This window comes from Macrotis lagotis, chromosome 2 (assembly GCF_037893015.1).
Source record: "Macrotis lagotis isolate mMagLag1 chromosome 2, bilby.v1.9.chrom.fasta, whole genome shotgun sequence".
Classification (NCBI taxonomy): domain Eukaryota; kingdom Metazoa; phylum Chordata; class Mammalia; order Peramelemorphia; family Peramelidae; genus Macrotis; species Macrotis lagotis.
This window is the reverse complement of record NC_133659.1, coordinates 280,348,733-280,360,970: the sequence shown is the minus strand read 5'-3', so window position 1 is coordinate 280,360,970 and position 12,238 is coordinate 280,348,733. Positions and strand designations below refer to the sequence as shown.

Below are 12,238 nucleotides of genomic sequence, written 5' to 3'. Positions count from 1 at the left end.
GATGCTAAAATATTAAAAATTACTTGTTTTAGTCAATTAATAATAATAATAATAATAATAAACCTTTTAAGGGATATAAAGATCAAAATCACTTTGATAGTATAGACATGTTCTCTTTACAATAATAAATTTTGATTTTCATAACAACCAAGACTTAATTACTTTCTTATTAGTTTTACCAATAGATACTATATATTCATTTTCTTGAACATTTAACAGGAAAATATATTTATTCACTCATATTATACTTCAAAAACCTAAGCATGAGGTTAGTTTTTATTTATACTACAACTCATTGTAGCAAGATATTTGTGAGTGGCTGACAAAATTTAAGAACTAAGATAGTAATTGATTTTTAGCAATATTGAAATATACATATATATATATCTGCTTCTGTATTACTGCAGGTGAAACTGCAATTTCATACATAAATAGAATATTTTCTGAAGTCAGTAAGAGTTTCATATGCTTAATTTATTCTAGGAGTGTGAAATCAGACCTCAGGTCTGACAAAGTCATGTAGATTATGTCAAGTGATGATATGGTGATAATCACTAACATTCACAAAGCACTTTAAGATTTGAAAAATACTTTACATTATTATTTCTTTTGATCCTTGCAATAATTTTGGAAGGTAGATTATTATTATTATTATTATTATTTCTACTTTACAGATGAAGGAGTTGAGAGAATATCTAGGGCAACTAGCACTGGGCTTGGAATCAGAAAATTATTTTCAAGAGTTCAAATCTGGACTCATATCTTATTAACTGGGGACCCTCAGCAACTAATTTTACTCTGCTTCAGTTTTCTCATCTGTAAAATGAGCTGGTGAAGGAAATGTATCTTTACCAAGAAAACCTCAAATGGGCTCACAAAGAATCAGATATGACTGAATAGGTAACGAATATAGAGGTGCTATTTGAACTCAAGTCTTCAGGACCCAAACTCTAGTATTGTATACATCTTGTTTTTGATCATGAATCTGGTAAGGTTTCTGCCAGTCCCTAACAAACATTGTCCACGGTTAAATCCTCATTCTGAGCTGATACTCGAAAAGCAGCACCAGAAAGAATAAGAGTGAGGATAACAAAACAAACTCCAGCCATGATAATCTTCATGATTAGTGAAACTTTAATCGGTTGTTGTGACCTCCCCCCAACAAAGGTGTGGGGTCCATGACTTGGAGATCCTTCCTTCTTTACACCCATCTAGAACTTGTTTAACAAAATTTACACAAGCTTATTTAATGGCCTTCAAGCTGGGAAGCTGAACTTAATTCCTTTTAAGTGCTTTTAAAATTATCCATAAATGTGAGAAGAAAATTCTGTTTATGCTTCAGTGAAAGAAGCAAGTCTTGTTTATGCTTCAGTGTGACTACAGCTTGTTTATGCTTCTAAGAATACATTTAGATTATAGATAACCATGTTCTTCCATTTGAAAAGTACGAAGTATTCAATAGATCATTTTTAGTTAAGTAATACAAGGTTAAAAGACATTCTAGAAATAATAAGTGGATGTTAATGCAATTTTTTCAGGTGAGGGTTACATAATCATTTTTTAACTTTAAAAAAGTAACCTCTTATTGAATGCTGTAAAACATCCTTGATGCTCACAGAAATTCACTGTATAGGAGAAACATATTCATAGACCAAGCAGTTTCATTTAAATCTATCTATTACAGGTAGGAAGGACCCAATTAGGATTTTTGACAGTTAAAAAACTTACAAAAGTTCAAGATTTTGATTAATCACTAAATAACAACACAGATACATAATTCCCTTCCCCCCAATAATGAATTATTTCTTGCCCACAAGTCGTCATTCTTATATGCATAAATATACATATATACATAATATATAATGACATTATCAAAATATTTATAATTCCATACACACATATGTGTATGTTCCAAGGGTTCTTTGAATAAAATATATGTATGAATGTAATTGCTTAATATTTTACATATAATTCCTAAATTTTAATTGATGAGAGAATAAAGAAACTTTACATGCATATTTACATATAAACATACATTTGTCTAGATCAATGATTTTGTTGGTGTAGGAAAGAAAATAAACTTTTATTATTAAGCCTACTATAAGTAAATCATTGTGCTAAGCTGAAGAAACTGACCTGCATCATATGGCTTATAAGTTTCCAAGGCTAGATTCGAATTCTGGGCCAGCTGACTCAGGGCCAGCATTATATTTACTGCACCAAGGGATCATCTGAAGAGGAATGCAATTATAATAATGCAATTATATAGCTTCTCTGTGACTTATAAGTCTTGGGCAGTTGTCAAGGACACTGAGGTTTGATGTCTTTCCTGGGGTCTCATGGCCAATATGATCAGAGGTCCTTGAACCTAGGTATTTCTGATTCTGAGGTTATCCATTATGACACATTTCCTAACTGTTTATTTATTTAACTATTTCAAAGTTTCCTTAGATAAATGACACCAAACCAGGTTCTTCTGATAAATAAAACATGAAATCTTCAGTGTTCAAATGGACATCGGAAATATGCTTTTTCTTCCCTCAAAATCAAAGCAAAGAATTTCTTCTTTGCCCTTGTCTTCTATCTGTACTACAGTCACAACCAAATTTCTCAGGCCCAAAGGGGTATGTTTTTAATCATCTTTTTAAAAAGTCATTAATATAGTGTGTGTCCCTAAAATTTCAGTGCAGTTTAAAGCTCATTTTTTGTAGCTTAATGTCTTCCAGCTTTAATAGCTTAAAACTGTACTAAGACTTTTGGGTCACCATGTAGTCTTCTAAGTGATAATATTCTTCTTGCCATATTCTGCCTGCCTTTTTTGAATAGGCATCACACACACACACACACACACACACACACACACACACACACACACACACACACACAGAGTCTGGGGATTTGCCTACCTGTATAACTGATCTCAGAAGCAGAGCTGTGTGGAATATGCTTTTAAACCTCTCTGTATTATATAACTGGGAGTTGTTATTATCATGGTGTATAATTGAGGAGCATCAAAGTGGTACTTTAGAGATGCTTAAGGCCACCTAACTCTTATTTTACAATCGAAGAAATTGAGAACCATTTTTAATTGCTTTGTTCAAAAGGGTAAAATTTGATTCAAAGAAAGCTCGTCTTGTACCTCAATCAAAAGAGTTATATATTATTCCTCATTTTATTTTGCTTATGGAAATGTTCTGTCTGTCTTTGTCTTTCTCTGTCTCTGTCTCTCTGTTTCTGTCTCTGGCTCTCTCTCCAAAATATACTAAAATAAAATTTTTAAATGGTGATTTTGTATTTACTGATGTACAAATAGGCTCTTGTTAAAGAGTGCTCTTACCTGTAGGGTAATCTCAAAATATCTACCCACCTTTTTGAAAACAACTTTTTAAAGAAACATAGTCATAACTTGAACAGGCAGAGCTTTGCCATTCTTAAGTTGTACTTTCCCTCCTTTCCAACATCCCTTTCTCATCTTTTCTTTTCATAATACACAGTATCTCAGGGAGGAAAACAATTACCAATTTGGAATGTCAGGGGAATAAAGATATTTCCACTCAGAATCATGCTTACAGCCTCCTGTGCCATAGTGCCTTAAAGAGGGAAAAATAGTTTTCTTCATACATGTCCACATGCATCAATAAGCAAATATCTTTCCCTCTAAGGAACCCAAAGCATTTGCAGTGTTTCATAAAACCCTGACATCATTTCCATGAGGAAGGTAGGAGGCAAGCATAATGGACTGAAAAGTAGACTGAGTTCCCCTAATGGTAGATACTATGTAAACAGAAAAAAGTAGAATTATAATTTGCTTTTGTTCAGAGATCAACTAAATGGATGGTTTAGAACTTTAATTCACCTATCTCCAAAGGTAAGCATTTCTTACCTTAAGCCAAAAGACCTTAATTTAAAATGAATCATTTTTTTCTGCCCATTGGAAACAGTTTCCCGATGAATCAGCAGAGCTATATTTGCATTTCAGAATTTTGCTAGCCCAGACACTAAACTATCCATATTAGTGGATAAAAATAAACAGTATGACTACAAGTATACGAGGCTCTATGAAAATGCCAAGTGGTAAGAGGAATCTGGGGGTCTAAAGCAAAGGCCACAGCCTTCAATATCAGGGGAATAAATCCATTTTCTGTGTTATAAACTCTGAATCATCTTATTTGAAAGAAGCAAAGACCAAAAGTGCCCCTATGGTACAGCAATCTCCATGTTTCTATTTGGTGCAGAAAAAAAGAGTGCTTAATGTGTGATCTAAAGTTCAAATCTTCTTGGTTTTGCTATTTAATATCTTTGTGATTTTGGGGCAAGTCTCTTAACTTTTCTTGATCTCATTTTGCTTATTTTCTTCAAAAAAAAGTAGAGTGTTGGATTCAATGACTTCTGAAATCCTTTTCCATTCTAAATCTCTTCTCCTGTAGCATTTTAAAAATGATTTTAGAAATACCATTCTCTGTATATGAAAATACCACAAGATGGCCATCATTTCTCATTTCTACTATGCAAAGGGTCTAAAATACATTAATAATGCAAGTTTGTAGGTCTTTTGCTGTTCATCCACAGTTCCTAGTCCCAAGTTGCATAGTGAGGATCCCATGCTCAAAGGCAGTAAGAAGAAACCTTCTCCCTTTTTGCATAAGTCTGATGAGAGCAACCTAAGATATCTGTCCTCAACTTACTTCCGTGTCAGCAGAGAGAATATTCTCAGTTTCCTGAAGCACTGATTCCTTTGAAGTTTTTCTAATACCTTTCAGGAGGTGAATTGTTAGGAGTCAAAAATGGTGCCTCTAAACTAAATGATATTATATTAAACTAACCATGCATTAGTTTCTTTGGGAACAAATGGGAAAGAATAGTTGAGGGATTGGGAGGAGGGAGAGAGGGGAGGATGGATGGAGGTATTGGTTATGATTTTTTTCTGTTAGGAAATTAATTTCAATTCTGCCAGGAGGAATCACTTTCCCAGGTTTCATCAAAGTGAGTTTTTGATAACAGTTATGATAAAATTATTTACAACTTTTGCTCACAGCAGTGAGAGAAGCTCTCTAGAAATTCAGTACTATACACTATATATTTGTATCTCAGATGGTTCTTATGCTCCAATGATGCCTGTCTTTTCCTACCTAAAGTTTTCAACTGTTACACAGGGAAGTCTCACTGCATAAATAGAGAAGTCAAGTTGAAATGGGAATAAACCTGATAGACTTGGATGATTTAGGGGAGTCTTTCCAGGTGTCTGTGCTATTTGTAGGGCTTCGGTTGTTGGTAAAGGAAGTCTGTCTTCTGCTCATACTGTCAGAATCTTCTTTGCTCAAGGGTTGCTTCATTTTTCGACAACAGGGGAAACTCTGTACACAGTCTTGTAGGAGATGGCCGCTGAAAAACATGTAAATCCAGGGGTTGCAGCAGCTGTTCAGGGAGGCCAATAAAGCAGTGATGGTGATGGCAGGGTTTTCAGAATCTGCACAAAAAGTGAGATTGAATTATTTTATTAGTCCTAGAAGTTTCTAGATTTATGCAAATGTTTCTTTCAAATCTGGTATTAGAAATGTAAACTTTTGTCCAGGGAACAAAGAGTTGATACTCTCATACTAGAACAAAACTAGAACAAAATACTAGAAGAAAACCAGAAAGCTGTGAAGAATTGACAGGGTGAGGACAGACTGTAATCTATACTCACGGAGGGTGTAACTACATCAATGAGACCATGAAATTTGTATCCCTAGAACCAAAGCACAGAGTATCTCATTAGACTTTTCATAAATATTTGCTGGTTTTCATTCAATTGGCTTATGATCCATAAGATGGGGAGTTCTTAACCTTCTTTACATCACGGACCACTTTGTTAATCTATGGCTATCCGTGGATCACTCCCAGGATAATGTTTAAAATGAATAAATGAAAAAAATAGATTCACAATGGAAACAAATTATATCACTTTTATAAATACCATTTGTAATACCACGTGAAGATATTTTTAAAAGTTCACATATCCTTGGTTAAGAATCTCTGCTTTGGGAGCGGCTAGGTGGCTCAGTGGATAAAGCACCGACCCTGGAGTCAGGGGGGTTCAAATCCAGTCTCAGACACTTAATAATTACCTAGCTATGTGGCCTTGGGCAAGCCACTTAACCCCATTACCTTGCAAAAACCTAAAAAAAGAAATCCCTGCTTTGAATACTCCAATGACAAAATTATATCTTACTTACTTGACAATAATCTTCAATTAATTAAACTGCTTTAATTAATTAATCTTAATTACTTGATAATACTCTATTAAATAATTTGTGTGAAAGTGGAGCAATCTATTAAAATGGATCATGAAAAGAATTCTAGTCTAGTGATTATTAGCAAGGGGGTGTTGCATGTATCTTGACACATTTATAAAATGGTTCTCCTAATTTGGATACCAAGAAGCAAATATAATATCGTTTTAAATGGTTGAGATTATTTAAGCAGAGTGGTGAGGAGATAGAAAACTATGTTGTTTGAGGATCATTTGAAGGAACTTGGTTTGGATATACTGGAAAAGAGTATCAGTATAAGGGCAGCGGTAGGAAAGCAGTCTAGCTATCTTCAAGAATTTATAAAGATGAAGGAGGCTGAAATTGTTTTACTTGGAGCAAGAGGACAGAACTGGGAATGATGACTAGAAACTACTGAGAGGCAGATTTCTGAATAATGTGAGGAAAAAAATCAAAACAATTACAGCTGTCAAAAATGGAATAGATTGCTTTAGGGGATCGTGAGCTCCCTAACACTAGACATTATCAAAAGGGATTTTTATTCAGGTTTGGGTTGAACTAGATGTCCTTTCCAATCTATTCACTACTATTTCATGAATGCTTATAATGAGGATGAAAAGCAGTGACTTAGCTTGCCTTTCATAAGTTTATTTTTTTAATCACCAACCATACCCAGTAGAATGCCTTGCTCGATATAATGGTTACATCAATGAATCAATGAAATAAATTCCCTTTCAATTAAATTTGCTGGGACAGATGGGTGGCATTGAGGAAATCAGACCATATTTATAGGGAGATGGGAAAGAATTAATGGAGAAGAAGAAATGAAGATGTACGAGAAAGCTGAGAAAGCAACTGGGTAGTGCAATGGATAGAGTACTTGTCCTGGAGCCAGGAAGATCAGTCTTCTGGAGTTCAAATTTAGCCTCAGACACTTAAGAGCTTTGTGATCTTGAGCTAGTCATTTAATCTTGTTTGCCTCAGTTCCTCAACTGTAAAATGAGCTGGAGATGGAAATGGCAAATCACTCCAGTTTCTTTGCCAAGAAAACCCCAAAATGCAGTCATGAAGAGTAAGACATGATTCAAAATGAACCAATAGTAAAATAATCAAGTCTATACTTTTGCAATTATCCCAATGAGTCCAGCAACGACTGTGGAAACAAGTGTCCAATATTTAATGTTTAAAAATCATCTAACATCAATTATGATGGCCTTTTAGACTAGAATTTTGCAGGACATTAAAGCACTCATATTTTTTCTTCTTTAGCGGCATAGTTCTTCTAAGACAATCTTAAGTAATAATATTTTAAAAGTTTAATTCTGTTAAAAACACCCTTTAGAAAACAGTAGAAAACTTTTGAAATAGACTTCTTTTTTAAAATCATAAGTCTCTGATCCTACCTGGCACTTATTAACCTCAATAAATGTTATCACTAGAATTGGAGACCTGCATGACTGAATGGCTGGTGATTTTTCTCATCTGTAAGATGGGTGGTTTGGTTTATAGAAGATATCTTCTACTTATCATATTCTCTATGTGCTATACATATTTCATCTTTTGCAAAAAGACTCCTGAATGAAAACTGTTCCTTTTCTCAAAATGAAAAAATATATATTAACATTTATATTTCTGGATTGTTCAATACTTGAATGATCAATATGCCAATGCAATTTTATAGAAATTGCTGTTTTTTGAATATAAAAAATGCTGTCCCTTCTCATCAGGGATTACTAGCTAGGTCTGAAGCTGTGGAAAAAAGAATAAATCCTGACTCATGATCTAGGGTCTTAGCAGCATGTAAAAAGGCCTTTTCATAATTCTATTTTGATTCTGATGATATGATCTTTAGGTCTATTTTCATATTTGGTTGGCAATATTAAGAAAACCCAGTAATCAAAGTCTGTAAATTGTAAACAGAAAAATAATTTTAATGTCTCCCATTAACTCTCATTTATTTAGAACACATTTGTAGAAGTATAAAAGTTTATTATAAGCTTAAATGATATTTATCTTTGAATAATTTGCTGGAAAATTATGACTCCACAGAATGTAGAATATACATTTTAACACATCCCATTAAAAATGACATCTACTTCCTTGTAATTATGTTTGTTGCTTACAAAGTCTTGGGTAAAATATTTAAACTGGAAAAAATATTTTCCTTAATGTTGAGTAGAATTAGTTTTTCAAGACTTATGACTAACTAAAGAGATCTGAGTCTCCAGAAGAAGCTGTGAAATGAAATTAGTCTTACCAGTTGGAAAGAGGTTAGAAAATAAAAGTATAAGGCAGTGTCCTTGAAAGAGCACAATCTGGAGCACTCAGAAAACTTAGGGTTCAAATCCTTACTTTTCTATATATTAGCAATGTGACTTTTGACAAGTCAGTCCCATATCCAAATTTCTCTTTCCTCAACTAGAATCTTGAGGTTAAGTGAGAAAGATTCCAGATGATCTCTAAAGTCCTTCTTCGCTTTAGAATTCTTTGAGTCTCAGCTAGTACATTTATTAGGTAAGTGCAATGTACCAATGGAGTTGTTTGTTATAAAAGGTTTGTAACTTTTAATTCCTTATATGATCAAAATTCATTTTGAAAGAAACTGGATAATTACACCCAACTAGCATTTCCAAATGAACTTGTGGGAGACAGAGGAGCTGAGTTAGAACTAAAATCAAAATTCAGGCTTTATGAAAGAATTCAGAATTAGGGGAAATAACTTGCTTCTGAGGAGACCTAACACCAAATTATCTGACAGTCATTTTAAAGAACATAAACCTGCATGTAAGATGATTTCTGAAAAACTTCTAAGTGTCCAAGGCAATTTCAAGCAGTGATAGAGTTCTAGCCCCAACAACCTGTAGCAGACAGAATTCATGGTTAATCTTGTGTATTAGAATGTCTAAGGATTTTCACCAATCAATGAGGGGAAAATGTCAATGCAAAATTACTAAGGCTATTTGACTTTCTATTTAAGCCTGTATAAACTATTATATGTTCAATGACCAGTGATGGTAAACTCTGAGTTTTTCAGGTTAGTTGGCACCCTAAACATTTTAACTGAGATTTTCCTACCAAAAGTAGAGCAGTAGAAAGACAAAAGATTCCTTCGTAGCCTAGACTTTCATGTCCAAAAAAAAATCTATAAATGTTTCCTTCTACAACATTTAATATATTTCAATACACATTTTTACTTTGTGAGAAGAAAGCTGGGGGATGGTGGTGGTGGAGGGAACACCAGTCAAGAGGAAAAAAACTTTTAGTCTTTGTTTTCTTGGTATCCCATCTGAACCCCTCCCCTGTCATTCCATCAGTTTCTTTCGTCTGTCTTTTTCTCTATATATTTAACCTTCTCTCTATCTATCTCTATCTTGATATCTCTGGTTTGTTTTGTCTGTTAGTCTCTGTGTCTCTGTTTCAGTCTCTAGTTGCCTCTGCTTCTCTGTGTCTGTATTTCTGGGTTTTCTGTCTCTGTTGCTGTCTGTGTGTGTCTGTCTCCTTATTTCTGTCTCGGTCTCTGGATCCCTGTGCCTGTCTCTTTCTCTGTCTGTCTGTCTGTCCAGAGGCGCCCCTCAGGGACTCACCGATCCAGGAGGACTGTTGGTCCCAGACGGACCACATCTGGACCACGAAGAAGGGCGCCCAGCACACGATGTAGGCGGTGACGATGACGAAGGTCATCTTCACCGTGCGGATCTTGGCCCGGGAAATGGACTTGATGCTGCTGACACAGGGGGCCAGCAGGAGCCCCTTGCGCAGGGCGCCGGCCGCCGCCGCCTCCTCCTCCCTGCTCTTCAGGGTGGCCGTTTTGCCGCGGATGTTCCTCCAGATGTGATAGCAGATGAAGCCGTAGCAGGTGGCCAGGATGACCACGGGGGCCACGAAGATGCCGCCGGTCATCCAGGTGACGTAGGCGCGGAGCCCCCAGGGCTGGATGAAGGTGGCCCAGCAGTCGCGGGCCTTGGTGACGTTGTTGACCTCGATCATGGAGAAGATGAAGTACTGGGGCGTGCTGAGCACGAAGCTGAGCGCCCAGGCGGCGGCGATCATGACCCGCGAGCGGCGGGCCGGCTGCTGCAGCGTCTTCAGCGGGTGGCACACGGCGATGTAGCGGTCGGCCGTCATCACCACCAGCATGTACGCCGAGGCGAACATGGCGAAGACCTGCAGGTGCTTGACCACGCGGCACAGGCCGTCGGGGCCGCGGAAGCGGTAGGTGATGTCCCAGCACAGCTGGGGCAGCACCTGGAAGAAGGCCACGGCCAGGTCGGCCAGGCTGAGGTGGCGGATGAAGAGGTGCATCCGAGACGTCTTGCGCGGGGTGCGGTGCAGGGCCAGGAGGACGCTGCCGTTGCCCAGCAGGGCCACCACGAAAGTGGCGGCCAGCACGGTGATCTCCAGCTTGGCCAGCTCTTCGTTCCGACTGTCGCCCCCCGACACGGCCAGGCTGCCGTTGGGGGCCGCCGTGGGCTCCCCGCTCGGAGTCCACTCCGGGCTGGAGTTAGCGGTGGCGGCTGTCCAGGCGGTCAAAGCCCCATCGGAGAAACGCGGGCTGCCCATCGGGGCTCCCCACCGCAGCCTCCCTTCTTCACTAGACGCCGACCTCCCCCCTCCAGTCTCTTGCAGCCTCACTCCACTCTGTCTTCTCGTCTGCCCTCTTTTGTCCTCAGTTGCCCTTCACAGGCCGTCTGGGTCCGTGTCTGCGCCCGTGGCTTTGTCTCCGCCTCGCTCCCCTGCCGGTCTCTTCAAGCCGTCTGGTCACCGCTGGCTTCTGGGGGGCTCTTGCCAGCCGGGCTCCCTCCCTTTCTCTCAGAGGCTCGGAGGAGGTGAGGAGTCTGGAAGGACCGCCAGCCAGTCACATTTATTTATGCTCGGTTTGTTTTCCCCGGAAAGGCGCTGCCCTCTCAGTGGCTGCCGAACGGCCGGTGCCAAGCCCCCCCCCCCTTTTCCACGTCGGTGATTTGTTCTTTTTGCATCACTGCTGAAAGGGTGGAGCCGGGGCTCCCTCTAGTCCCTCAGCCGAACATCTGGACACAGCCCGAACTGGTAGGCGTTCCGGCTCTTCTCAGTGGGCAGGACATGGCAGATCTCCTTCCTCCCCCCCGTGCTCCTGCTGGCCGCTACTCGGCCATCACCTCCACCTTTCAGCTTATCAGGCTTTGGGCATCAAAGCCTCAATTTGCAGTCACAGCAGCGGGGACGCACACAGGTCCCTTCCACTAAGCCTTGGACGGGCGTGCCAACACCTCCCATCGGAGCACATCGCCGGACGCTCCCGTATCATTCTTGTCTTCTCCACCCCCACCGCGCTCCTTTTGCACAGATCTGCGGCACTTCAGAAAGCGTTCCTCCCCCTCCCTCCCAGAAGGGCCAATCTTGGTCTCCTTGGGGGCCAGAGTTCAATGTCACATCCAATGCAACCTCCTGATACATAATCTCCCCTCCCCTTGCTGTGGATTCGAATTGAACATTGACCTCTTTCCCCGGGCTCAGTGCTGATTCCGCTTCTGCTCTACAGCAGAGAAGGAAGGATTTTCCTAGCCTCCACTTCTATGCACCCCTACGACACTATTCCCCAAAGGAGAGGAGTCTCTTTGGAACCAGAAGCCTGCGACGCCTAAATAGCATCCTGTAGGGGCTGAAGCTTTAGTTCCTCTAGTCCGAGGACAATTTTCCGCTTAGCTGAAGAACAGCAAAAATAAGCTGTTAAATCAGTGACTTTCAAGGTCAGGGGCGGGCACAGGAAGAAGGCAGGACTAGTTTCAGGACTCACACGAGCCAGTACCTGCTTGTAAAAAAACAGGCAGAATCTCGAGTTTGGGAAAGCTCAGAGTAGGAAAAGGGAAGAAGAGGCAGAGGGAAGTTGTGAAGTGAGAAAGGAGGTGATGCATTTATCTTTAGAATGGAATTCAACCACTCTTAGAGAAGCACCCACAGCCACACACACACACACACACACACACACACACACACACACACACACACAC

The 12,238-nt window shown here is 39.3% G+C and overlaps 1 protein-coding gene across 1 annotated transcript; it reads right to left on the bottom strand.

Annotated features, from left to right (window-relative positions):
* Nucleotides 1–387: 387 nt before the first annotated feature.
* AVPR1A (arginine vasopressin receptor 1A) lies at nt 388–11,901 on the bottom strand. Its single transcript, XM_074226228.1, has 2 exons — nt 9,836–11,901; nt 388–5,467 (listed from the first exon to the last, which is right to left on the bottom strand). The coding sequence occupies exons 1-2, from the start codon at nt 10,809–10,811 to the stop codon at nt 5,181–5,183; spliced, it is 1,263 nt and encodes a 420-aa protein (XP_074082329.1). The 5' UTR covers nt 10,812–11,901; the 3' UTR covers nt 388–5,180.
* Between the last annotated feature and the right edge of the window lie 337 nt (nt 11,902–12,238).

Excerpts from the sequence above, each read along its gene's own strand:
- AVPR1A (XM_074226228.1), bottom strand. The coding sequence starts at position 10,811 with ATGGGCAGCCCGCGTTTCTCCGATGGGGCTTTGACCGCCTGGACAGCC. Across the intron at positions 5,468-9,835 it reads CCAACAGTCCTCCTGGATCG|ATTCTGAAAACCCTGCCATC; the intron begins GTGAGTCCCTGA and ends CTTTTTGTGCAG.